General features: G+C 43.8%; 3 protein-coding genes, 2 long non-coding RNA genes and 1 pseudogene across 5 annotated transcripts; 3 read left to right on the top strand and 3 right to left on the bottom strand.

Annotated features, from left to right (window-relative positions):
* Positions 1 to 469: 469 nt before the first annotated feature.
* On the top strand, positions 470 to 5,179 carry LOC138669890 (uncharacterized; annotated as a pseudogene).
* LOC138669891 (uncharacterized) lies at positions 1,522 to 2,354 on the bottom strand. The gene is made up of 3 exons (XR_011319258.1): positions 2,276 to 2,354; positions 2,125 to 2,199; positions 1,522 to 1,732 (listed from the first exon to the last, which is right to left on the bottom strand). It is a non-coding gene; the product is annotated as an uncharacterized lncRNA (long non-coding RNA).
* A 1,078-nt stretch (positions 5,180 to 6,257) lies between the features above and the next one.
* Positions 6,258 to 7,864, bottom strand: LOC138672079 (uncharacterized). Its single transcript, XM_069760140.1, has 2 exons — positions 7,279 to 7,864; positions 6,258 to 6,919 (listed from the first exon to the last, which is right to left on the bottom strand). The coding sequence occupies exons 1-2, from the start codon at positions 7,687 to 7,689 to the stop codon at positions 6,389 to 6,391; spliced, it is 942 nt and encodes a 313-aa protein (XP_069616241.1). The 5' UTR covers positions 7,690 to 7,864; the 3' UTR covers positions 6,258 to 6,388.
* A 2,451-nt stretch (positions 7,865 to 10,315) lies between these two features.
* Positions 10,316 to 11,980, top strand: LOC138672076 (uncharacterized). Its single transcript, XM_069760139.1, has 2 exons — positions 10,316 to 10,901; positions 11,261 to 11,980. Exons 1-2 carry the CDS (start codon positions 10,491 to 10,493, stop codon positions 11,789 to 11,791), a joined length of 942 nt encoding a protein of 313 aa, XP_069616240.1. The 5' UTR covers positions 10,316 to 10,490; the 3' UTR covers positions 11,792 to 11,980.
* Positions 11,981 to 13,000: 1,020 nt separating this feature from the next.
* LOC138669889 (uncharacterized) lies at positions 13,001 to 17,649 on the bottom strand. The gene is made up of 2 exons (XM_069756735.1): positions 17,353 to 17,649; positions 13,001 to 14,412 (listed from the first exon to the last, which is right to left on the bottom strand). The coding sequence occupies exon 2, from the start codon at positions 14,404 to 14,406 to the stop codon at positions 13,147 to 13,149; it is 1,260 nt and encodes a 419-aa protein (XP_069612836.1). The 5' UTR covers positions 14,407 to 14,412; positions 17,353 to 17,649; the 3' UTR covers positions 13,001 to 13,146.
* On the top strand, positions 15,826 to 16,658 carry LOC138672075 (uncharacterized). The gene is made up of 3 exons (XR_011319564.1): positions 15,826 to 15,904; positions 15,981 to 16,055; positions 16,448 to 16,658. It is a non-coding gene; the product is annotated as an uncharacterized lncRNA (long non-coding RNA).
* Positions 17,650 to 24,889: the final 7,240 nt, after the last annotated feature.

The following is a 24,889-nucleotide window of genomic DNA, read 5'->3' as shown; positions in this document are numbered from 1 at the left end:
GGTTATTGATAATGTTAACAGTAAACAAATTTACAATGACAGACTGGTACAGAGGGGAAAGGACCCTGTCCTTGCGGACTTATATTCTACGAGATCTATGAGATATTTATCATGTATAAATATATGTATATTCATTGGCACTTTGTAACCAAAATTTTTTTTTCACTAACTTTCTTTGTCTGTGTGGTCAGTTGTGAATTGTGTCCTATGTCACCTATCTGGTGCTGGCAGGGTCCGATCACCATTTTCCTGTCTCTTGTTCCCCCCTCTGTTTCCCTTGTCTGTGCTCCACATCTGCAGATGAGGGTTGACGAATTAAATTTATAGTCCTAAAGGTACCTTCACACTGAGCGACGCTGCAGCGATATAGACAACGATACGACCAAAAGGCGATCGCTGGAGCGTCGCTGTTTAGATCGCTGTAGAGACGTCAAACACACCAACGTTAGAACGATGCCGGAGCGATACAGTGACGTAACAGCGACTCACGGATCGTTGTCGCTGGTTGCTTGCTTCACGTCAAACAGCAGTGGTTAACGATCCGATGAATTGGCAGCGTAGTCAGATAGGTGTCACCCAGGTGGGTGACACCCAGATAGGTGTCACCCAGGATGTGACGTCCCGGCGTCTCAGAATATAAACCGCGACTCTACAGCGATTGATTCACATTGTTCGAGAGCTGCGTATGCCTGTTTTTCCCTGCATTTCTAGCGTCCTGTCCGGAACGATCCTTCTCCAGCTACGATCCTCTTCTACCGTGAACGTTCTGTTCGGAACGCCGTACTCCACTGCCGGCGTCTTCATCGGTTCTTTTATTGCTCATAAACGGTATGTTCAATTTTTTTTTTTTTGTATAGTAATGGCTGTGTAGTAATGTTAGACGCAATGCTTATCTAAAGTATATGGTATAGTAATGTATAAAACATATCTGGCAGCTATCTTGTGCATCTGGTAAGCGGACACACAAGATGGAGGCACTTTCGGATGCAGTTTGCAAAGTATTTGGCGCTGTGTAGCATTTTTTGCGCAAACTATATGTAAGGCCAACCAACTCTTTTGTGTCTACCTTGGCTTAGCTGTCCCTGGCCTGCTCCGCAAGTAAATAAAAACAGCTCACAACTGGTAAACTAAATTTTTTTTTTTCACAAACTGACCTTATTTTTTTTTTATCAAGAGACAATCACTGTCACGCTATCTATATTCATCAAGTACGGTGTCAGAAAAATGAATTCATGATAAACATATACAGGCTCCTGAATTCACTATTTCTGACACCTGGCAGGTGAGCATAGATATGTACCGTGTGACAACCATTGTCCCCTCAATTTGTGTGATTATGGAGATGCATGTAATATTTTTGGCCCACCTCATATCTGTATACTACAGACACACCAAGCTGCAGTCTTTTCATTTTTAACTACTGGAGATATTATGTGGGCCAAAAAGTGTGTGTGGCGACGTTTCTTGGCGCACGGTGTGTTGCCGGTGGCTATAGAGACAATAAACCAAACATAATTGTGTCAAATCAAACTTTTTTTATGTTGTTAACTGAAAAATAACAAGGAACAGAACAATATCCCAAACAATGAAAGAAAAAAAAAAAATCAGAACCTCCCACGCCTCAAGAGGTGTCGCAGCGTGCGGCCATGTTGCTGTACTTGTTGCAGCATGAGCGCTGCTGTCCGCTCCAGGCGGTCTTGCTTGGCCAGCAGCTCTCTCACGGTGTCCGGTTCTGTGATAGAAGAGGTTGGAGAATGGACAGTGATAAAGCTGCAACGGTGGCATGTGTTTACATAACCATCAATTTTACCGTACCGTCAAAAATAACGATTTTTGTAACGATATCTTTGATTTCTGTGAAGTTGCAACGATATTGTTAACGCAATCGTTCTGTGTGACAGCGACCCAGCGACCACACAGTGACTTACCAACGATCACGACCAGGTCGTATAGCTGGTAATGATCGTTAGTAATTCGTTTATTGTAAAATGGTACTTGTAACTACACACTCAATTTTCTACTGCCCCAGAGGTCTTTTTTTAGGTTCAATGTTTTAGGGTCCGTTTAGTCGTTGTCAAATGTGACATCCCACCGATAACCCCCTCCCACTTTCTCAATACTTACGGAAAAGGGACGCCTGTTGCTCATCCGCAGAGCTGCTGACCACCCATCCCCTGGCTCGGGCCACAGCTCCTGCTGCTGAAAGGAAGCAAATACATATCTGGTTAACAATTGAACTGACTGTGGTGAAGCGCTCGCTGGTTTTGTCACTTACGAATGCTTGTCGCTGGAGAGAATGACGCAGACCCGGGGGAGGAAGATGGGTGGCGAAAGGGCGGGGTTGTGGCCTGCGGTGGGGTTACTGCACCTGTAATGTACACAATATTTAACCTCCCTACTAATGGCCCGTATGGCGTCATTAAATTCTAAAAAAGGGTGGTTAACTTACGTGACGACACTGGGTGTGGGCTTCCGCTGCTAGCCGCTGTACTGCTGGCTGCAGTGGGTGCTGTCCTCTGCCGGCGGCGTCTCTCTACACCCCAAAAAAAGACACGCAAGGTTTAGACACCAGAAGTACAGAGCTGTCGACTTAAATAAAAAATTAAGTAGGCGCCATCGCAATTGCCAGACATGAGGGGTAACTTACGTGACGGCCCTGGCTGTGGGCGTACGCTGCTGGCCGCTGTAGTCCTCTGCTGGCGTTGTCTCTCTATACACAAAAAATAAAGAAACACAATGTTTACACACCAAAGTACAGAGCTTCCGACACCCCCACAAATAACAAACCTAGGCCAGTGGCATAAAGGAATAAAATTTAAATTTAACTCCCCAAATCGAGGTACATATATAGAAGGTGGGAAGCGCCACACGGCAGTGCGAGTGTCCCTATTCCCCCCTCCCGATACTGTGTGTCTCCCAATTACACTATACTGTTACTTGCCTTGCCTGGTCTCTGCCCGCAACGTTGCCAGATAAAGTGGCTGTTTGTACCGGAGGTCGGCCCACTTTTTGCGTAGCTGCAGCGCACTGCGCCGGATGCCGAACCTCCGCTCCATCTTCTGGGCAATGTGGCGCAACACCTCATTCTTATGTAGATTTGGGTGTGCTGGGCGACTCTCCCGGCCCTCATAGTCCATGGCATCCATTTTTTTTACAAAAAAACGGACCTCTGTCTGCCCCAAAGGAGGACATCGCTGTCTCGCCGCCATTTTAGCAAGAGAGACGCTGTATGGCACCACCCAGCCACGCCCAGAGGAGGTCCTTGATTCTACCGTTCTGGCGCGCAATTCGCAACGCTATAGCGTCTCCATTTATGCACACCGTCGCGGGTGTGACGTCGGCTCCAGAAGTCACTATTTGGCGTTCCCGTTATAAATCAGCAGCGCTCATCGTCCTGTTTGTTTCAGTGGATGGTACATTTAATGGAGGGTATCTATGGGGTATGGCTGTTGTGTTATATGCTGTTGTGTTAACGTTGCTTACAATTAGCCATGTATATCTCTGTGTATGTATATATGTATGTGTGTGTATGTATGTGTATATATATATATATATACATATATATATATATATATATATATATATATATATATATATATATATATATATATATTTATATATATATAGTACCTTACATCCTATGTTAACATTTTTGTCAAATGGTGCAGCATCGGTGACGCAACGGAGAATGCATTACAGTATTGGATGTCTTGTTAGTTTTGAAAATTATATGTAGTAATTTTTTTTTTTCTTTTTTCCTTTCTCAGGTTGCCATGTCTCATTCGGATGTACCTGTGATTGTTGCGGCCGCGTTATTGGTAGAAGCTCACAACCAGCTGGAGGTTCAAGCGCGAAACAATCGTGTAAAGCGTCAGCGCCGCATGTGGACCAAACAGTGGCTGCAGAAGAGGAATCAATTGTCCCATATGGGCCTTATAAGGGAACTGCAGGATAACAACCCGCATGATTTTCGTAACTACCTGAGAATGTCGGAGGACTCATTTAATGTCCTACTTGCAGCCGTAGAACCTTAGATCAGGCGGCAAAATACACAGATGAGAGCAGCTGTCCCAGTGGATGAGAGGCTGGCTGTCACGCTGCGTTTCCTGGCGACTGGCAGGTCTATGCAAGACTTGCATTACAGCGCAGCTATATCCCGATCCCTACTCAGCGTCATCATCCCAGAGACATGCAAAGCTATTGTCTCAGTTTTACACCGCAGTTACATGCCTTTCCCACAGACCCCGGATGACTGGAAAGAGATTTCTAGGGGATTTGAGGAGCAATGGCAGTTCCCGAATTGCGGTGGGGCCTTGGATGGCAAACATGTACGCATCACCCAACCACCACACTCTGGCTCCTTTTATTATAACTATAAGGGATATTTCAGCATAATTCTCATGGCCCTCGTAAATGCTAACTATGATTTCATAAGTGTGTCTGTTGGGATTAACGGGAGAGTATCCGATGGAGGAGTTTTGGAGCACACAGATTTTGGGGAACGCTTGAAAAATAATAAACTTGCCTTGCCGCCCAACAGTGACACAACAGAAAACATGAACTTTGTCTTTGTCGGAGATGAGGCTTTCCCACTGCATCCGAACCTTTTGAAGCCCTTCTCCCAGAAGACTCTGACACCGGAACGACGAATCTTTAATTACAGACTTTCAAGAGCTAGACGCGTTGTTGAAAATGCATTCGGAATTATGGCAAACCGATTTCGGGTTTTCCACACAGCACTAAACATGAAACTAACGTCTATTGACTCTGTGGTGCTTGCTTGTTGTGTCCTCCACAACTTTCTACGTCGCCGTGATGCCACTGCATACAGCCCTACACAGTATGTAGACTCTGTGGACCAGGGTAACGGAGATGTAACCCAGGGCGAATGGCGTCTAGACGCGCACAGGGTTTGTGGTTTGGAAAGTCTGGGTTCTGGAAGGTACTGTGATGATGCAACTAATAGCAGGGACAAATACTCTGACTTTTTCAATGGGCCAGGGGCTGTCCCATGGCAGTATCAACAGCTGTAACGTAACTGTTGGCATAACTTATACCATGTATTATGGATGATATTGTTGGGGGGTTCAAGTGCTCTAGTGTAAAAGTGCTCATTTTTAACAATTTTTGGATGACCCATGATACTCCTTTTTCTGTAATAAATGTGAACATAACGATATATCTATTTGTTATTTCTTATTATTTTACATACATACCAATACATACCAATAAACATATATATCTATGAACATACTCTACTTCTGTATCAATCATATGAAACCTGTGAGTCTTCAGCATCCTATGCACTAGTGATTTCCTGATGTGTGTGTGTATATATATATTAGTAGATGTTCACCATATTCTAAAGGTACCTTCACACTCATCGACTCTGCAGCGATACCGACAATGATGTCGATCGCTGTTTGGTCGCTGGAGAGCTGTCACACAGACAGCTCTCCAGCGAGCACCGATCCAGAAGTCCACGGGTAACCAGGGTAAACATCGGGTTACTAAGTGCAGGGCCGCGATTATTAACCCGATGTTTACCCTGGTTACCGTTGTAAATGTTAAAAAAAAAATTACAATACATACTTACATTCACGCTGTATAGTCATGTCCCTCGCCTTCAGCTTCCAGCACTGACTCAGCGCCGGGCGTAAAGTACAACGGTGATGTCAACGCTGTGCTTTACTACCGGACGGCGCTCACCAGTCAGTGCGGGAAGCCGAAGGCGAGGGACTTGACCATACAGCGGGAATGTATGTACTGTTTGTTTTTTAAACATTGACAACGGTAACCATGGTAAACATCACGTTACTAAGAGTGGCCCTGCACTTATTAACCCAATGTTTCCCTTGTTTCTTGTGACGACATCGCTGAATCGGCGTTACACATGCTGTGTTTAACGCCGATTCAGCGATGTCAGCGGGAGATTCAGCAACCACAAAAAGTGCTGTACTTTCCCCAGCGACCAATGATCTCCCAGCATACATTACCGTCACACAACAATTTAGTTAACGATATCGTTGCTACGTCACAAAAAGCAACGATATCGTTAACAATATAGTTATGTGTGACGGTAATGTATTGGGTATTCTAGCATTTGCATGTCCCCGTCGCATATTGCCCAGCAACGTAGTATATTGACCAGCGGCGTCATTTATTGCCAAGCCAAAGAGACACGTAGTACATACACAAATTTAAGAAACCAAAAATTTTATTATTTGTATTAAAAATTTTATTATTTGTTATTTCAATACTTTTTTAATGTTGATGAGGCATAGGGGATTAATGACCGGGTGCCAGGAGGATGCCTGCAGGGGAGAAGGCATAGGGGATTACTTGTGGAGCATCTAAAACACAAGTCTCATTTATTTAAACTACAACACTACAAATTTTGGTAGTAAGTGTCCATCTCACTGTAGTGGTGCGTGGCTATAGGAGGTCCTTGTGATAAGTCACCAAAAGAAGGGGGTGCAGGTGGTGTCCGGAACTGAGAATTATGTGGCCCAGGTCTGCGGACAGGAGTGCTGTGCATGGGCTCCTGTTGGTGTCCCCAATAAAAATGGGCACTGGGCTGACGGACGTCAATGCTCAATGTTGATGTGTCGCATAGTTTTCCTGCGGCTGCCGCGTTCATAACGTCAAACATTATTCTCTCCGCGTGAGATCTTTGGGTATCATCCAGTCTGTTTAAACGTTCCTCAACCAAGGATGCGAATGGGGAGAGTTTGGTTGTGACGTGCTTCGACAAGATGCTGTTGGCCACTGCCAGGAGATCCACAGGTGTGGCTGCTGTTGATTTTCTTTTTCTAGATGGGCGCAGTGGACATGTCTGCTCCTCGACAGACGGGCTACTGGAGGACTGAGGGGACTGGACATTGTTCGCTTCCGTTGTTTCCCGCTGTTGCAGAGGCACCTGCAATTACATGAAAAACAAAAATTTAAAATAAATAACATACAAACGACTCTGCCACACATCCCTAGAGAGCCCACACCTCCCCAAACACCTCTATGCCCATTGGAACCTATGAGGAACAGTTACCTGGGTTAAAAAACAAAGGGGTTAAAGAGCTGTGCTGAACTACATTGGCCGGCAATACTGTACGAATGTGCGGAAGACACAATATGTTAATTACGGACACAGGAAGTGGCAGCTGTTATCATCAGGGGGATTAAACATGAACAACGTGACTCACTATTACTGGAAGCCATGCAGTCTCATAAACATACAAGACACACGGCATGCTACAAGAAGGGAAGCTTGGGGCTACTTACATGGTCGTCAGGAGACTCAGGCAGGATATCTTCGGGCGATGGCTCACAAAGGCTAGTCACAGTCTGGCACGGGCGAGGGATTTCTTGGTCTCTAGTGAATGCCATCAGGTCGTAATACCACAGCCTGGGCACATAGACTTCCTCAGTTCCGGCCCCAGACTTCTTAGAATTTTCCACTTTGTTGACCTCTTTTTTGAAAACTGTGCGGAGAGCCTGGATCTTTTTCCTCACAATGTTTTCATCCACGGTCTCTGTGGGATGATACTCCCTGTAGACGGCCACCAGCTTCTCATACGCTTCTCTCTTCATGTAACGGTTGCTATAATCCTTAGATTTTATCTTCCACAAACAGGGCAGGGAGCGGTACATCTCTATGAGTGCCCGAACAAAGTCCTGCTCATTTGTAGACATCTTTAAAAAATAAAAAAATAAAAGTTAAGAAACAGCAAAAAATAAAAGTTTGATGAGCTGTATGCCGTTCCTATTGTTATCAGTCATTTTTTGTATGGGATGGTCCGTGGGACTATTTCCACCATTTAGGGGATGGGATGGGGGCCGTTTGTGTGTTTCCTCATAGCCACCATTTGGGGATGGGATGAGGGCTATTTTTATCCATTCTGAGAGTTGAAAAATTTGTACATTCTATTGGTTGCTATTTTGTCAATGGCCAATTTCATGTTGGTGAAACACACCATACTACAAAATCGTTTGCATTACCACTTAAAAGGGAAATACTACGACGCTAAAGCGTCTTTGGTTATAAACATGAAAGCTCTAAAAAAATCACTGCTGAGATGTAGTATACATCTATTTCTATACACATAAATTAGTATTGCTGCATGGCAAATGAATACAGCACAAGGATATACTCACCGTAGATGTACTAATTGAGAACGCTGCAGAGTTGAAGATCTACAAACAGGTCGCTCAAAAGTTACAGCCAAGACGCCCACGAGTTGATGGAGAAGGAACACGATGGATTTCGAACCAAGACGCACACGAGATGCTCGTGGATGGCAGAGTACGCACAAGTGATTGAAAAGTTGTAAAGTCGCGGTTTATATTTAGGAACGCAGGTACACATGACCCCGATGTGACCTATCAGCGTTCTCAGTGAGACGTAACAACAAAGCCATTTGAAATATATAACGTTATGGCGTCACCTTTTGTAATGTAATAATGTGATTTAAAGGGGTCTTCTTTTGTAATAGTGATGCATTGTAAATACGCCCTTACGTAAAGTTCACACCTACCTCCTAGGCTGTCGTCACAGTTGGCGTCACCTTTTGTAATGTAATGTAAAGGGGTGCCTTTTTCAATGTAATAATGTGATGTAGGCATCACCTTTTGTCTTTGGAATGCATTTGGGAGTATGGTGATAATTACATTACTATAATAATGTTCACACCATCTCCCAGGCCATTATGACAGATGGCGTCTCCTTTTGTAATTAGTAATATATTGGGATCTTCGAAATAATTGCGTATCTATCTACGAGCGACATTGCTAAATTTAAAGGCGTCTACTTTTGTAATGCATAACGCCTACCTGGCCACAACAAGACGCTGCGACGGCCCCTTTCATCGTTGCTGACGTCGTTGCTTTTCATGTCAAACACAACGATTCAGGCTGATCTAACGACCAAATAAAGTTCTGAACTTTCGGCAACGACTAGCGATGTCACAGCGGGATCCGGATCGCTGCTGCGTGTCAAACACAACGATATCGTTATCCAGGACGCTGCAACGTCATAGATCGTTGTCGTTCTCGTTGCAATATTGCTCAGTGTGAAGGCACCTTTAGGTGATTTCATTTAGTGTATTAAGGTGCCTTCACACTGAGCAATATTGCAACGAGAACGACAACGATCTATGACGTTGCAGCGTCCTGGATAACGATATCGTTGTGTTTGACACGCAGCAGCGATCCGGATCCCGCTGTGACATCGCTAGTCGTTGCCGAAAGTTCAGAACTTTATTTGGTCGTTAGATCAGCCTGAATCGTTGTGTTTGACATGAAAAGCAACGACGTCAGCAACGATGAAAGGGGCCGTCGCAGCGTCTTGTTGTGGCCAGGTAGGCGTTATGCATTACAAAAGTAGACGCCTTTAAATTTAGCAATGTCGCTCGTAGATAGATACGCAATTATTTCGAAGATCCCAATATATTACTAATTACAAAAGGAGACGCCATCTGTCATAATGGCCTGGGAGATGGTGTGAACATTATTATAGTAATGTAATTATCACCATACTCCCAAATGCATTCCAAAGACAAAAGGTGATGCCTACATCACATTATTACATTGAAAAAGGCACCCCTTTACATTACATTACAAAAGGTGACGCCAACTGTGACGACAGCCTAGGAGGTAGGTGTGAACTTTACGTAAGGGCGTATTTACAATGCATCACTATTACAAAAGAAGACCCCTTTAAATCACATTATTACATTACAAAAGGTGACGCCATAACGTTATATATTTCAAATGGCTTTGTTGTTACGTCTCACTGAGAACGCTGATAGGTCACATCGGGGTCATGTGTACCTGCGTTCCTAAATATAAACCGCGACTTTACAACTTTTCAATCACTTGTGCGTACTCTGCCATCCACGAGCATCTCGTGTGCGTCTTGGTTCGAAATCCATCGTGTTCCTTCTCCATCAACTCGTGGGCGTCTTGGCTGTAACTTTTGAGCGACCTGTTTGTAGATCTTCAACTCTGCAGCGTTCTCAATTAGTACATCTACGGTGAGTATATCCTTGTGCTGTATTCATTTGCCATGCAGCAATACTAATTTATGTGTATAGAAATAGATGTATACTACATCTCAGCAGTGATTTTTTTAGAGCTTTCATGTTTATAACCAAAGACGCTTTAGCGTCGTAGTATTTCCCTTTTAAGTGGTAATGCAAACGATTTTGTAGTATGGTGTGTTTCACCAACATGAAATTGGCCATTGACAAAATAGCAACCAATAGAATGTACAAATTTTTCAACTCTCAGAATGGATAAAAATAGCCCTCATCCCATCCCCAAATGGTGGCTATGAGGAAACACACAAACGGCCCCCATCCCATCCCCTAAATGGTGGAAATAGTCCCACGGACCATCCCATACAAAAAATGACTGATAACAATAGGAACGGCATACAGCTCATCAAACTTTTATTTTTTGCTGTTTCTTAACTTTTATTTTTTTATTTTTTAAAGATGTCTACAAATGAGCAGGACTTTGTTCGGGCACTCATAGAGATGTACCGCTCCCTGCCCTGTTTGTGGAAGATAAAATCTAAGGATTATAGCAACCGTTACATGAAGAGAGAAGCGTATGAGAAGCTGGTGGCCGTCTACAGGGAGTATCATCCCACAGAGACCGTGGATGAAAACATTGTGAGGAAAAAGATCCAGGCTCTCCGCACAGTTTTCAAAAAAGAGGTCAACAAAGTGGAAAATTCTAAGAAGTCTGGGGCCGGAACTGAGGAAGTCTATGTGCCCAGGCTGTGGTATTACGACCTGATGGCATTCACTAGAGACCAAGAAATCCCTCGCCCGTGCCAGACTGTGACTAGCCTTTGTGAGCCATCGCCCGAAGATATCCTGCCTGAGTCTCCTGACGACCATGTAAGTAGCCCCAAGCTTCCCTTCTTGTAGCATGCCGTGTGTCTTGTATGTTTATGAGACTGCATGGCTTCCAGTAATAGTGAGTCACGTTGTTCATGTTTAATCCCCCTGATGATAACAGCTGCCACTTCCTGTGTCCGTAATTAACATATTGTGTCTTCCGCACATTCGTACAGTATTGCCGGCCAATGTAGTTCAGCACAGCTCTTTAACCCCTTTGTTTTTTAACCCAGGTAACTGTTCCTCATAGGTTCCAATGGGCATAGAGGTGTTTGGGGAGGTGTGGGCTCTCTAGGGATGTGTGGCAGAGTCGTTTGTATGTTATTTATTTTAAATTTTTGTTTTTCATGTAATTGCAGGTGCCTCTGCAACAGCGGGAAACAACGGAAGCGAACAATGTCCAGTCCCCTCAGTCCTCCAGTAGCCCGTCTGTCGAGGAGCAGACATGTCCACTGCGCCCATCTAGAAAAAGAAAATCAACAGCAGCCACACCTGTGGATCTCCTGGCAGTGGCCAACAGCATCTTGTCGAAGCACGTCACAACCAAACTCTCCCCATTCGCATCCTTGGTTGAGGAACGTTTAAACAGACTGGATGATACCCAAAGATCTCACGCGGAGAGAATAATGTTTGACGTTATGAACGCGGCAGCCGCAGGAAAACTATGCGACACATCAACATTGAGCATTGACGTCCGTCAGCCCAGTGCCCATTTTTATTGGGGACACCAACAGGAGCCCATGCACAGCACTCCTGTCCGCAGACCTGGGCCACATAATTCTCAGTTCCGGACACCACCTGCACCCCCTTCTTTTGGTGACTTATCACAAGGACCTCCTATAGCCACGCACCACTACAGTGAGATGGACACTTACTACCAAAATTTGTAGTGTTGTAGTTTAAATAAATGAGACTTGTGTTTTAGATGCTCCACAAGTAATCCCCTATGCCTTCTCCCCTGCAGGCATCCTCCTGGCACCCGGTCATTAATCCCCTATGCCTCATCAACATTAAAAAAGTATTGAAATAACAAATAATAAAATTTTTAATACAAATAATAAAATTTTTGGTTTCTTAAATTTGTGTATGTACTACGTGTCTCTTTGGCTTGGCAATAAATGACGCCGCTGGTCAATATACTACGTTGCTGGGCAATATGCGACGGGGACATGCAAATGCTAGAATACCCAATACATTACCGTCACACATAACTATATTGTTAACGATATCGTTGCTTTTTGTGACGTAGCAACGATATCGTTAACTAAATTGTTGTGTGACGGTAATGTATGCTGGGAGATCATTGGTCGCTGGGGAAAGTACAGCACTTTTTGTGGTTGCTGAATCTCCCGCTGACATCGCTGAATCGGCGTTAAACACAGCATGTGTAACGCCGATTCAGCGATGTCGTCACAAGAAACAAGGGAAACATTGGGTTAATAAGTGCAGGGCCACTCTTAGTAACGTGATGTTTACCATGGTTACCGTTGTCAATGTTTAAAAAACAAACAGTACATACATTCCCGCTGTATGGTCAAGTCCCTCGCCTTCGGCTTCCCGCACTGACTGGTGAGCGCCGTCCGGTAGTAAAGCACAGCGTTGACATCACCGTTGTACTTTACGCCCGGCGCTGAGTCAGTGCTGGAAGCTGAAGGCGAGGGACATGACTATACAGCGTGAATGTAAGTATGTATTGTAATTTTTTTTTTAACATTTACAACGGTAACCAGGGTAAACATCGGGTTAATAATCGCGGCCCTGCACTTAGTAACCCGATGTTTACCCTGGTTACCCGTGGACTTCTGGATCGGTGCTCGCTGGAGAGCTGTCTGTGTGACAGCTCTCCAGCGACCAAACAGCGATCGACATCATTGTCGGTATCGCTGCAGAGTCGATGAGTGTGAAGGTACCTTTAGAATATGGTGAACATCTACTAATATATATATACACACACACATCAGGAAATCACTAGTGCATAGGATGCTGAAGACTCACAGGTTTCATATGATTGATACAGAAGTAGAGTATGTTCATAGATATATATGTTTATTGGTATGTATTGGTATGTATGTAAAATAATAAGAAATAACAAATAGATATATCGTTATGTTCACATTTATTACAGAAAAAGGAGTATCATGGGTCATCCAAAAATTGTTAAAAATGAGCACTTTTACACTAGAGCACTTGAACCCCCCAACAATATCATCCATAATACATGGTATAAGTTATGCCAACAGTTACGTTACAGCTGTTGATACTGCCATGGGACAGCCCCTGGCCCATTGAAAAAGTCAGAGTATTTGTCCCTGCTATTAGTTGCATCATCACAGTACCTTCCAGAACCCAGACTTTCCAAACCACAAACCCTGTGCGCGTCTAGACGCCATTCGCCCTGGGTTACATCTCCGTTACCCTGGTCCACAGAGTCTACATACTGTGTAGGGCTGTATGCAGTGGCATCACGGCGACGTAGAAAGTTGTGGAGGACACAACAAGCAAGCACCACAGAGTCAATAGACGTTAGTTTCATGTTTAGTGCTGTGTGGAAAACCCGAAATCGGTTTGCCATAATTCCGAATGCATTTTCAACAACGCGTCTAGCTCTTGAAAGTCTGTAATTAAAGATTCGTCGTTCCGGTGTCAGAGTCTTCTGGGAGAAGGGCTTCAAAAGGTTCGGATGCAGTGGGAAAGCCTCATCTCCGACAAAGACAAAGTTCATGTTTTCTGTTGTGTCACTGTTGGGCGGCAAGGCAAGTTTATTATTTTTCAAGCGTTCCCCAAAATCTGTGTGCTCCAAAACTCCTCCATCGGATACTCTCCCGTTAATCCCAACAGACACACTTATGAAATCATAGTTAGCATTTACGAGGGCCATGAGAATTATGCTGAAATATCCCTTATAGTTATAATAAAAGGAGCCAGAGTGTGGTGGTTGGGTGATGCGTACATGTTTGCCATCCAAGGCCCCACCGCAATTCGGGAACTGCCATTGCTCCTCAAATCCCCTAGAAATCTCTTTCCAGTCATCCGGGGTCTGTGGGAAAGGCATGTAACTGCGGTGTAAAACTGAGACAATAGCTTTGCATGTCTCTGGGATGATGACGCTGAGTAGGGATCGGGATATAGCTGCGCTGTAATGCAAGTCTTGCATAGACCTGCCAGTCGCCAGGAAACGCAGCGTGACAGCCAGCCTCTCATCCACTGGGACAGCTGCTCTCATCTGTGTATTTTGCCGCCTGATATAAGGTTCTACGGCTGCAAGTAGGACATTAAATGAGTCCTCCGACATTCTCAGGTAGTTACGAAAATCATGCGGGTTGTTATCCTGCAGTTCCCTTATAAGGCCCATATGGGACAATTGATTCCTCTTCTGCAGCCACTGTTTGGTCCACATGCGGCGCTGACGCTTTACACGATTGTTTCGCGCTTGAACCTCCAGCTGGTTGTGAGCTTCTACCAATAACGCGGCCGCAACAATCACAGGTACATCCGAATGAGACATGGCAACCTGAGAAAGGAAAAAAGAAAAAAAAAAATTACTACATATAATTTTCAAAACTAACAAGACATCCAATACTGTAATGCATTCTCCGTTGCGTCACCGATGCTGCACCATTTGACAAAAATGTTAACATAGGATGTAAGGTACTATATATATATAAATATATATATATATATATATATATATATATATATATATATATATATATATATATATGTATATATATATATATATACACATACATACACACACATACATATATACATACACAGAGATATACATGGCTAATTGTAAGCAACGTTAACACAACAGCATATAACACAACAGCCATACCCCATAGATACCCTCCATTAAATGTACCATCCACTGAAACAAACAGGACGATGAGCGCTGCTGATTTATAACGGGAACGCCAAATAGTGACTTCTGGAGCCGACGTCACACCCGCGACGGTGTGCATAAATGGAGACGCTATAGCGTTGCGAATTGCGCGCCAGAACGGTAGAATCAAGGACCTCCTCTGGGCGTGGCTGGGTGGTGCCATACAGCGTCTCTCTTGCTAAAATGGCGGCGAGACAGCGATGTCCTCCTTTGGGGCAGACAGAGGTCCGTTTTTTTGTAAAAAAAATGGATGCCATGGACTATGAGGGCCGGGAGAGTCGCCCAGCACACCCAAATCTACATAAGAATGAGGTGTTGCGCCACATTGCCCAGAAGATGGAGCGGAGGTTCGGCATCCGGCGCAGTGCGCTGCAGCTACGCAAAAAGTGGGCCGACCTCCGGTACAAACAGCCACTTTATCTGGCAACGTTGCGGGCAGAGACCAGGCAAGGCAAGTAACAGTATAGTGTAATTGGGAGACACACAGTATCGGGAGGGGGGAATAGGGACACTCGCACTGCCGTGTGGCGCTTCCCACCTTCTATATATGTACCTCGATTTGGGGAGTTAAATTTAAATTTTATTCCTTTATGCCACTGGCCTAGGTTTGTTATTTGTGGGGGTGTCGGAAGCTCTGTACTTTGGTGTGTAAACATTGTGTTTCTTTATTTTTTGTGTATAGAGAGACAACGCCAGCAGAGGACTACAGCGGCCAGCAGCGTACGCCCACAGCCAGGGCCGTCACGTAAGTTACCCCTCATGTCTGGCAATTGCGATGGCGCCTACTTAATTTTTTATTTAAGTCGACAGCTCTGTACTTCTGGTGTCTAAACCTTGCGTGTCTTTTTTTGGGGTGTAGAGAGACGCCGCCGGCAGAGGACAGCACCCACTGCAGCCAGCAGTACAGCGGCTAGCAGCGGAAGCCCACACCCAGTGTCGTCACGTAAGTTAACCACCCTTTTTTAGAATTTAATGACGCCATACGGGCCATTAGTAGGGAGGTTAAATATTGTGTACATTACAGGTGCAGTAACCCCACCGCAGGCCACAACCCCGCCCTTTCGCCACCCATCTTCCTCCCCCGGGTCTGCGTCATTCTCTCCAGCGACAAGCATTCGTAAGTGACAAAACCAGCGAGCGCTTCACCACAGTCAGTTCAATTGTTAACCAGATATGTATTTGCTTCCTTTCAGCAGCAGGAGCTGTGGCCCGAGCCAGGGGATGGGTGGTCAGCAGCTCTGCGGATGAGCAACAGGCGTCCCTTTTCCGTAAGTATTGAGAAAGTGGGAGGGGGTTATCGGTGGGATGTCACATTTGACAACGACTAAACGGACCCTAAAACATTGAACCTAAAAAAAGACCTCTGGGGCAGTAGAAAATTGAGTGTGTAGTTACAAGTACCATTTTACAATAAACGAATTACTAACGATCATTACCAGCTATACGACCTGGTCGTGATCGTTGGTAAGTCACTGTGTGGTCGCTGGGTCGCTGTCACACAGAACGATTGCGTTAACAATATCGTTGCAACTTCACAGAAATCAAAGATATCGTTACAAAAATCGTTATTTTTGACGGTACGGTAAAATTGATGGTTATGTAAACACATGCCACCGTTGCAGCTTTATCACTGTCCATTCTCCAACCTCTTCTATCACAGAACCGGACACCGTGAGAGAGCTGCTGGCCAAGCAAGACCGCCTGGAGCGGACAGCAGCGCTCATGCTGCAACAAGTACAGCAACATGGCCGCACGCTGCGACACCTCTTGAGGCGTGGGAGGTTCTGATTTTTTTTTTTTCTTTCATTGTTTGGGATATTGTTCTGTTCCTTGTTATTTTTCAGTTAACAACATAAAAAAAGTTTGATTTGACACAATTATGTTTGGTTTATTGTCTCTATAGCCACCGGCAACACACCGTGCGCCAAGAAACGTCGCCACACACACTTTTTGGCCCACATAATATCTCCAGTAGTTAAAAATGAAAAGACTGCAGCTTGGTGTGTCTGTAGTATACAGATATGAGGTGGGCCAAAAATATTACATGCATCTCCATAATCACACAAATTGAGGGGACAATGGTTGTCACACGGTACATATCTATGCTCACCTGCCAGGTGTCAGAAATAGTGAATTCAGGAGCCTGTATATGTTTATCATGAATTCATTTTTCTGACACCGTACTTGATGAATATAGATAGCGTGACAGTGATTGTCTCTTGATAAAAAAAAAATAAGGTCAGTTTGTGAAAAAAAAAAATTTAGTTTACCAGTTGTGAGCTGTTTTTATTTACTTGCGGAGCAGGCCAGGGACAGCTAAGCCAAGGTAGACACAAAAGAGTTGGTTGGCCTTACCATATAGTTTGCGCAAAAAATGCTACACAGCGCCAAATACTTTGCAAACTGCATCCGAAAGTGCCTCCATCTTGTGTGTCCGCTTACCAGATGCACAAGATAGCTGCCAGATATGTTTTATACATTACTATACCATATACTTTAGATAAGCATTGCGTCTAACATTACTACACAGCCATTACTATACAAAAAAAAAAAAATTGAACATACCGTTTATGAGCAATAAAAGAACCGATGAAGACGCCGGCAGTGGAGTACGGCGTTCCGAACAGAACGTTCACGGTAGAAGAGGATCGTAGCTGGAGAAGGATCGTTCCGGACAGGACGCTAGAAATGCAGGGAAAAACAGGCATACGCAGCTCTCGAACAATGTGAATCAATCGCTGTAGAGTCGCGGTTTATATTCTGAGACGCCGGGACGTCACATCCTGGGTGACACCTATCTGGGTGTCACCCACCTGGGTGACACCTATCTGACTACGCTGCCAATTCATCGGATCGTTAACCACTGCTGTTTGACGTGAAGCAAGCAACCAGCGACAACGATCCGTGAGTCGCTGTTACGTCACTGTATCGCTCCGGCATCGTTCTAACGTTGGTGTGTTTGACGTCTCTACAGCGATCTAAACAGCGACGCTCCAGCGATCGCCTTTTGGTCGTATCGTTGTCTATATCGCTGCAGCGTCGCTCAGTGTGAAGGTACCTTAAGGCTTTTGTAAAATCACTGTTTTTCATTACAGTGATGTGCTGATACTCTTTGGCTATGGTTGTGCCCTGCGTCGCTCTTCCGATGGAGGCAGGATTCAATTCTCTATTTCTCTGCTCCATCTTCCCTCGCCTGCTTCTCTTGTCCATGGCTCCACATTGGCAGATGAAAGCTGAGGAGTCAAGTGTTTCCTTTGAATTTAACCCCTTTCTGACATATGACGTACTATCCTGTCGAGGTGGGGTGGGCCCGTATGACCACCGATGGGATAGTACGTCATAAGTGATCGGCCGCTCTCACGGGGGGAGCACGGCCGATCGCGGCCGGGTGTCAGCTGCCTATCGCCTGGGACAAAGTAAAAAAGTTTTAAAAAAATTTCCACATGTGTAAAAAAAAAAAAATCCTAAATAAAGAAAAAAAAAAAATATTATTCCCATAAATATATTTCTTTATCTAAATAAAAACAAACAAACAATAAAAGTTCACATATTTAGTATGGCCACGTCCGTAACGACCCCACCTATAAAACTATATCACTAGTCAACCCCTTCAGTAAACATCGTAAGAAAAAAAACGAGGCAAAAAACAATGCTTTATTATTATACCGCCGAACAAAAAGTGGAATAACACGCGATCAAAAAGACAGATATAAATAACCATGGTACCGCTAAAAATGACATCTTGTCCCGCAAAAAACGAGCCGCCATACAGCATCATCAGCAAAAAAATTAAAAAGTTATAGTCCTCAGAATAAAGCGATGCAAAAATAATAGTTTTTTCTATAAAATAGTTTTTATCGTATAAAAGCGATAAAACATAAAAAAATGATATAAATGAGGTATCGCTGTAATCGTACTGACCCGAAGAATAAAACTGCTTTATCAATTTTACCAAACGCAGAATGGTATAAACGCCTCCCCCAAAAGAAATTCATGAATAGCTGGTTTTTGGTCATTCTGCCTCACAAAAATCAGAATAAAAAGTGATCAAAATATGTCACGTGCCCGAAAATGTTACCAACAAAAACATCAACACTTCCCGCAAAAAAACAAGACCTCACATGACTCTGTGGACTCAAATATGGAAAAAATATAGCTCTCAAAATGTGGTAATGCAAAAAATATTTTTTGCAATAAAAAGCGTCTTTCAGTGTGTGACGGCTGCCAATCATAAAAATCCGTTAAAAAAAACGCTATAAAAGTAAATCAAACCCCCCTTCATCACCCCCTTAGTTAGGGAAAAATTAAAAAAATGTATTTATTTCCATTTTCCCATTAGGGTTAGGGTTAGGGCTAGGGTTAGGGCTAGGGTTAGGGCTAGGGTTAGGGTTAGGGTTTGGGCTAGGGCTAGGTTAGGGCTAGGGCTAGGTTAGGGCTAGGGTTAGGGTTGGGGCTAGGGTTAAGGCTGCAGTTAGGGTTGGGGCTAAAGTTAGGGTTAGGGTTGGGGCTAAAGTTAGGGTTTGGATTACATTTACGGTTGGGAATAGGGTTGGGATTAGGGGTGTGTCTGGGTTAGAGGTGTGGTTAGGGTTACCGTTGGGATTAGGGTTAGGGGTGTGTTTGGATTAGGGTTTCAGTTATAATTGGGGGGTTTCCACTGTTTAGGCACATCAGGGGCTCTCCAAACGTGACATGGCGTCCGATCTCAATTTCAGCCAATTCTGCGTTGAAAATGTAAAACAGTGCTCCTTCCCTTCCGAGCTCTCCCGTGTGCCCAAACAGGGGTTTACCCCAACATATGGGGTATCAGCGTACTCAGGACAAATTGTATAACGACTTTGATTTTTTATTTTTACGGTTCTGCATTATAAACTTTTGTGAAGCACTTGGTGGGTCAGAGTGCTCACCACACCTCTAGATAAGTTCCTTAGGGGGTCTACGTTCCAAAATAGTGTCACTTGTGGGGGGTTTCAATTTTTAGGCACATCAGTGGCTCTCCAAACGCAACATGGCGTCCCATCTCAATTCCAGTCAATTTTGCATTGAAAAGTCAAATGGCGCTCCTTCGCTTCCAAGCTCTGTCTTGTGCCCAAACTGTGGTTTACCCCCACATGTGGGGTATCGGAGTTCTCAGGATAAATTGTACAACAACGTTTTGGGTCCATTTTCTCCTGTTACCCTTGGTAAAATAAAACAAATTGGAGCTGAATAAATTTTTTGTGAAAAAAAGTTAAATGTTCATTTTTATTTAAACATTCCAAAAATTCCTGTGAAACACCTGAAAGGTTAATAAACTTCTTGAATGTGCTTTTGAGCACCTTGAGGGGTGCAGTTTTTAGAATGGTGTCACACTTGGGTGTTTTTTATCATATAGACTTCTCAAAACGACTTCAAATGAGATGTGGTCCCTAAAAAAAAATGGTGTTGTGAAAATGAGAAATTGCTGGTCAACTTTTAACCCTTATAACTCCCTAAAAAAAGAAAATTTTGGTTCCAAAATTGTGCTGATGTAAAGTAAACATGTGGAAAATGTTATTTATTAAGTATTTTGTGTGACATATCTCTGTGATTTAAATGCATAAAAATTCAAAGTTGGAAAATTGCGAAATTTTCAAAATTTTCGGCAAATTTCCGTTTTTTTTTACAAATAAACGCAGGTAATATCAAAGAAATTTTACCACTATCATGAATTACAATATGTCACGCGAAAACATTGTCAGAATCACTGGGATCCGTTGAAGCGTTCCAGAGTTATAACCTCATAAAGGGACAGTGGTCAGAATTGTAAAAATTGGCCTGGTCATTAACGTGCAAACCACCCTTGGGGGTATAGGGGTTAAATTCATCATACTCATGCATTTTCTCCCCCTTTTGTTCTGCACTAATATTTCAAAAATTGGAATGAATATCCTTCTTCTCATAATCCTTTTAGTAGCATGTAAATCCCCCGATGGTTAACGCTGTGAGTCATGATTCATAAATTGTGGTGCAACCTATAATTTGATTTTTGACAATTTTCAACTATTTTTAAAAAGTTGCTCATACATTTTTAGTCCCATCCCCCTTGAAAAACCACCAATTTTTTTAAATAACTCTCCACAGATGATTATTTAATACAATTTCATTTTAATAAATTATTCTTAATAAAATTTATATATACAGTACAGACCAAAAGTTTGGACACACCTTCTCATTTAAACATTTTTCTGTATTTTCATGACTATGAAAATTGTACATTCACACTGAAGTTATCAAAACTATGAATTAACACACATGGAATTATATACTTAACAAAAAAGTGTGAAGCAACTGAAATTATGTCTTATATTCTAGGTTCTTCAAAGCAGCCACCTTTTGCTTTGATGACTGCATTACACACTCTTGGCATTCTCTTCATGAGCTTCAAGAGGTAGTCACCGGGAATCGTCTTCCAACAATCTTGAAGGAGTTCCCAGAGATGCTTAGCACTTGTTGGTCCTTTTGCCTTCACTCTGCGGTCCAGCTCACCCCAAACCATCTTGATTTGGTTCAGGTCTGGTGACTGTGGAGGCCAGGTCATCTGGCGTAGCACCTCATCACTTTCCTTCTTGGTCAAATAGCCCTTACACAGCCTGGAGGTGTGTTTGGGGTCATTGTCCCGTTGAAAAATAAATGATGGTCCAACTAAACACAAACCGGATGGAATAGCATGCCGCTGTAAGATGCTGTGGTAACCATGCCGGTTCAGTATGCCTTCAATTTTGAATAAATTTCAAAAACCTGACCTGCACATCCAAACATAGACTAAGTGTGAACAGGTGCTGAACCTAGAGTCGCCAACTCGTATATAGTTAAATAAATAAGGCAGCACACTGCAGCGCTAGAACATACAAACTTGAAATAAGAAATTTGAACTGCATTACTGCACTAGAAATATGAAAAATGAGAGCGTTTAGTGCATAAAAATGGCCAATTTTATGTGTACCTGGTAGCCACTTTACGGCATCTCTCTTATACCAGGTCCTACGCTTGCCTTACCTCGCTGAGAATAAACGTCTCCATCTGAATGGGTACATGTGAAACCTCTTCCTAGACTAAAATTCTCTCTCTCTATGGAGGGGTATTGGACCTGCTGTAATTAAAACACCTGTGGCTAGAAGGCGGAGTGCACGATCAGAAGGCTAGAGAATACATTTCAAAAACCTGACCTGCACATCCAAACATAGACTAAGTGTGAACAGGTGCTGAACCTAGAGTCGCCAACTCGTATATAGTTAAATAAATAAGGCAGCACACTGCAGCGCTAGAACATACAAACTTGAAATACGAAATTTGAACTGCATTACTGCACTAGAAATATGAAAAATGAGAGCGTTTAGCGCATAAAAATGGCCAATTTTATGTGTACCTGGTAGCCACTTTACGGCATCTCTCTTATACCAGGTCCTACGCTTGCCTTACCTCGCTGAGAATAAACGTCTCCATCTGAAGGGGTACATGTGAAACCTCTTCCTAGACTAAAATTCTCTCTCTCTATGGAGGGGTATTGGACCTGCTGTAATTAAAACACCTGTGGCTAGAAGGCGGAGTGCACGATCAGAAGGCTAGAGAATACATTTCAAAAACCTGACCTGCACATCCAAACATAGACTAAGTGTGAACAGGTGCTGAACCTAGAGTCGCCAACTCGTATATAGTTAAATAAATAAGGCAGCACACTGCAGCGCTAGAACATACAAACTTGAAATATGAAATTTGAACTGCATTACTGCACTAGAAATATGAAAAATGAGAGCGTTTAGCGCATAAAAATGGCCAATTTTATGTGTACCTGGTAGCCACTTTACGGCATCTCTCTTATACCAGGTCCTACGCTTGCCTTACCTCGCTGAGAATAAACGTCTCCATCTGAATGGGTACATGTGAAACCTCTTCCTAGACTAAAATTCTCTCTCTCTATGGAGGGGTATTGGACCTGCTGTAATTAAAACACCTGTGGCTAGAAGGCGGAGTGCACGATCAGAAGGCTAGAGAATACATTTCAAAAACCTGACCTGCACATCCAAACATAGACTAAGTGTGAACAGGTGCTGAACCTAGAGTCGCCAACTCGTATATAGTTAAATAAATAAGGCAGCACACTGCAGCGCTAGAACATACAAACTTGAAATACGAAATTTGAACTGCATTACTGCACTAGAAATATGAAAAATGAGAGCGTTTAGCGCATAAAAATGGCCAATTTTATGTGTACCTGGTAGCCACTTTACGGCATCTCTCTTATACCAGGTCCTACGCTTGCCTTACCTCGCTGAGAATAAACGTCTCCATCTGAATGGGTACATGTGAAACCTCTTCCTAGACTAAAATTCTCTCTCTCTATGGAGGGGTATTGGACCTGCTGTAATTAAAACACCTGTGGCTAGAAGGCGGAGTGCACGATCAGAAGGCTAGAGAATACATTTCAAAAACCTGACCTGCACATCCAAACATAGACTAAGTGTGAACAGGTGCTGAACCTAGAGTCGCCAACTCGTATATAGTTAAATAAATAAGGCAGCACACTGCAGCGCTAGAACATACAAACTTGAAATATGAAATTTGAACTGCATTACTGCACTAGAAATATGAAAAATGAGAGCGTTTAGCGCATAAAAATGGCCAATTTTATGTGTACCTGGTAGCCACTTTACGGCATCTCTCTTATACCAGGTCCTACGCTTGCCTTACCTCGCTGAGAATAAACGTCTCCATCTGAATGGGTACATGTGAAACCTCTTCCTAGACTAAAATTCTCTCTCTCTATGGAGGGGTATTTTTCATGACTATGAAAATTGTACATTCACACTGAAGTTATCAAAACTATGAATTAACACATGTGGAATTATATACTTAACAAAAAAGTGTGAAGCAACTGAAATTATGTCTTATATTCTAGGTTCTTCAAAGCAGCCACCTTTTGCTTTGATGACTGCATTACACACTCTTGGCATTCTCTTCATGAGCTTCAAGAGGTAGTCACCGGGAATCGTCTTCCAACAATCTTGAAGAAGTTCCCAGAGATGCTTAGCACTTGTTGGTCCTTTTGCCTTCACTCTGCGGTCCAGCTCACCCCAAACCATCTTGATTTGGTTCAGGTCTGGTGACTGTGGAGGCCAGGTCATCTGGCGTAGCACCTCATCACTTTCCTTCTTGGTCAAATAGCCCTTACACAGCCTGGAGGTGTGTTTGGGGTCATTGTCCCGTTGAAAAATAAATGATGGTCCAACTAAACACAAACCGGATGGAATAGCATGCCGCTGTAAGATGCTGTGGTAACCATGCCGGTTCAGTATGCCTTCAATTTTGAATAAATCTCCAACAGTGTCACCAGCAAAGCACCCCCACACCATCACACCTCCTCCTCCATGCTTCATAGTGGAAACTAGGCATGTAGAGTCCATCCATTCACCTTTTCTGCGTCGCACAAAGACACGGTGGTTGGAACCAAAGATCTCAAATTTGGACTCATCAGACCAAAGCACAGATTTCCACTGGTCTAATGTCCATTCCTTATGTTCTTTAGCCCAAACAAGTCTCTTCTGCTTGTTGCCTGTCCTTAGCAGTGGTTTCCTAGCAGCTATTTTACCATGAAGGCCTGCAGCACAAAGTCTGCTCTTAACAGTAGTGTTGAGCGATACCTTCCGATATCGAGAAATATCGGATCGGATTGGATCAGACCGATACCCCCAAAATATCGGGTATCGCCGATTCCGGAAACCAATGCAAGTCAATGTGACACAAATATTGGAATGAAAATAAACCCTTTCTTTCCTTGCACATCCAGTTCGGGAGGAGGAAAGAGTGTGGACGGTGCATGGGCGGAGACTGTGTGTATCTGTGTGTGCGGGCGGGGTCTGTACAGGCCTCTTGGGGGTCTGTACGGGCCTGCCGGGGGTCTGTACGGGCCTCTTGGGGGTCTCTGCGGGCCTGCCTGGGCCTGTACGGGCCTCTCAGGGGTCTGTGTGGGCCTGCTGGGGGTCTGTACGGGCCTCTCGGGGTCTGTGCGGGCCTCTCGGGGGTCTGTGCGGGCCTGCCGGGGGTCTGTTACTGGCCTCTTGGAGGTCTGTGCGGGCCTGCCGGG

The sequence above is a fragment of the Ranitomeya imitator genome, chromosome 3 (genome assembly GCF_032444005.1).
Source record: "Ranitomeya imitator isolate aRanImi1 chromosome 3, aRanImi1.pri, whole genome shotgun sequence".
Taxonomy (NCBI): Eukaryota; Metazoa; Chordata; class Amphibia; order Anura; family Dendrobatidae; genus Ranitomeya; species Ranitomeya imitator.
The sequence above is the reverse complement of the archived record's forward strand: the minus strand, read 5'-3'. Positions and strand labels throughout refer to the sequence as shown.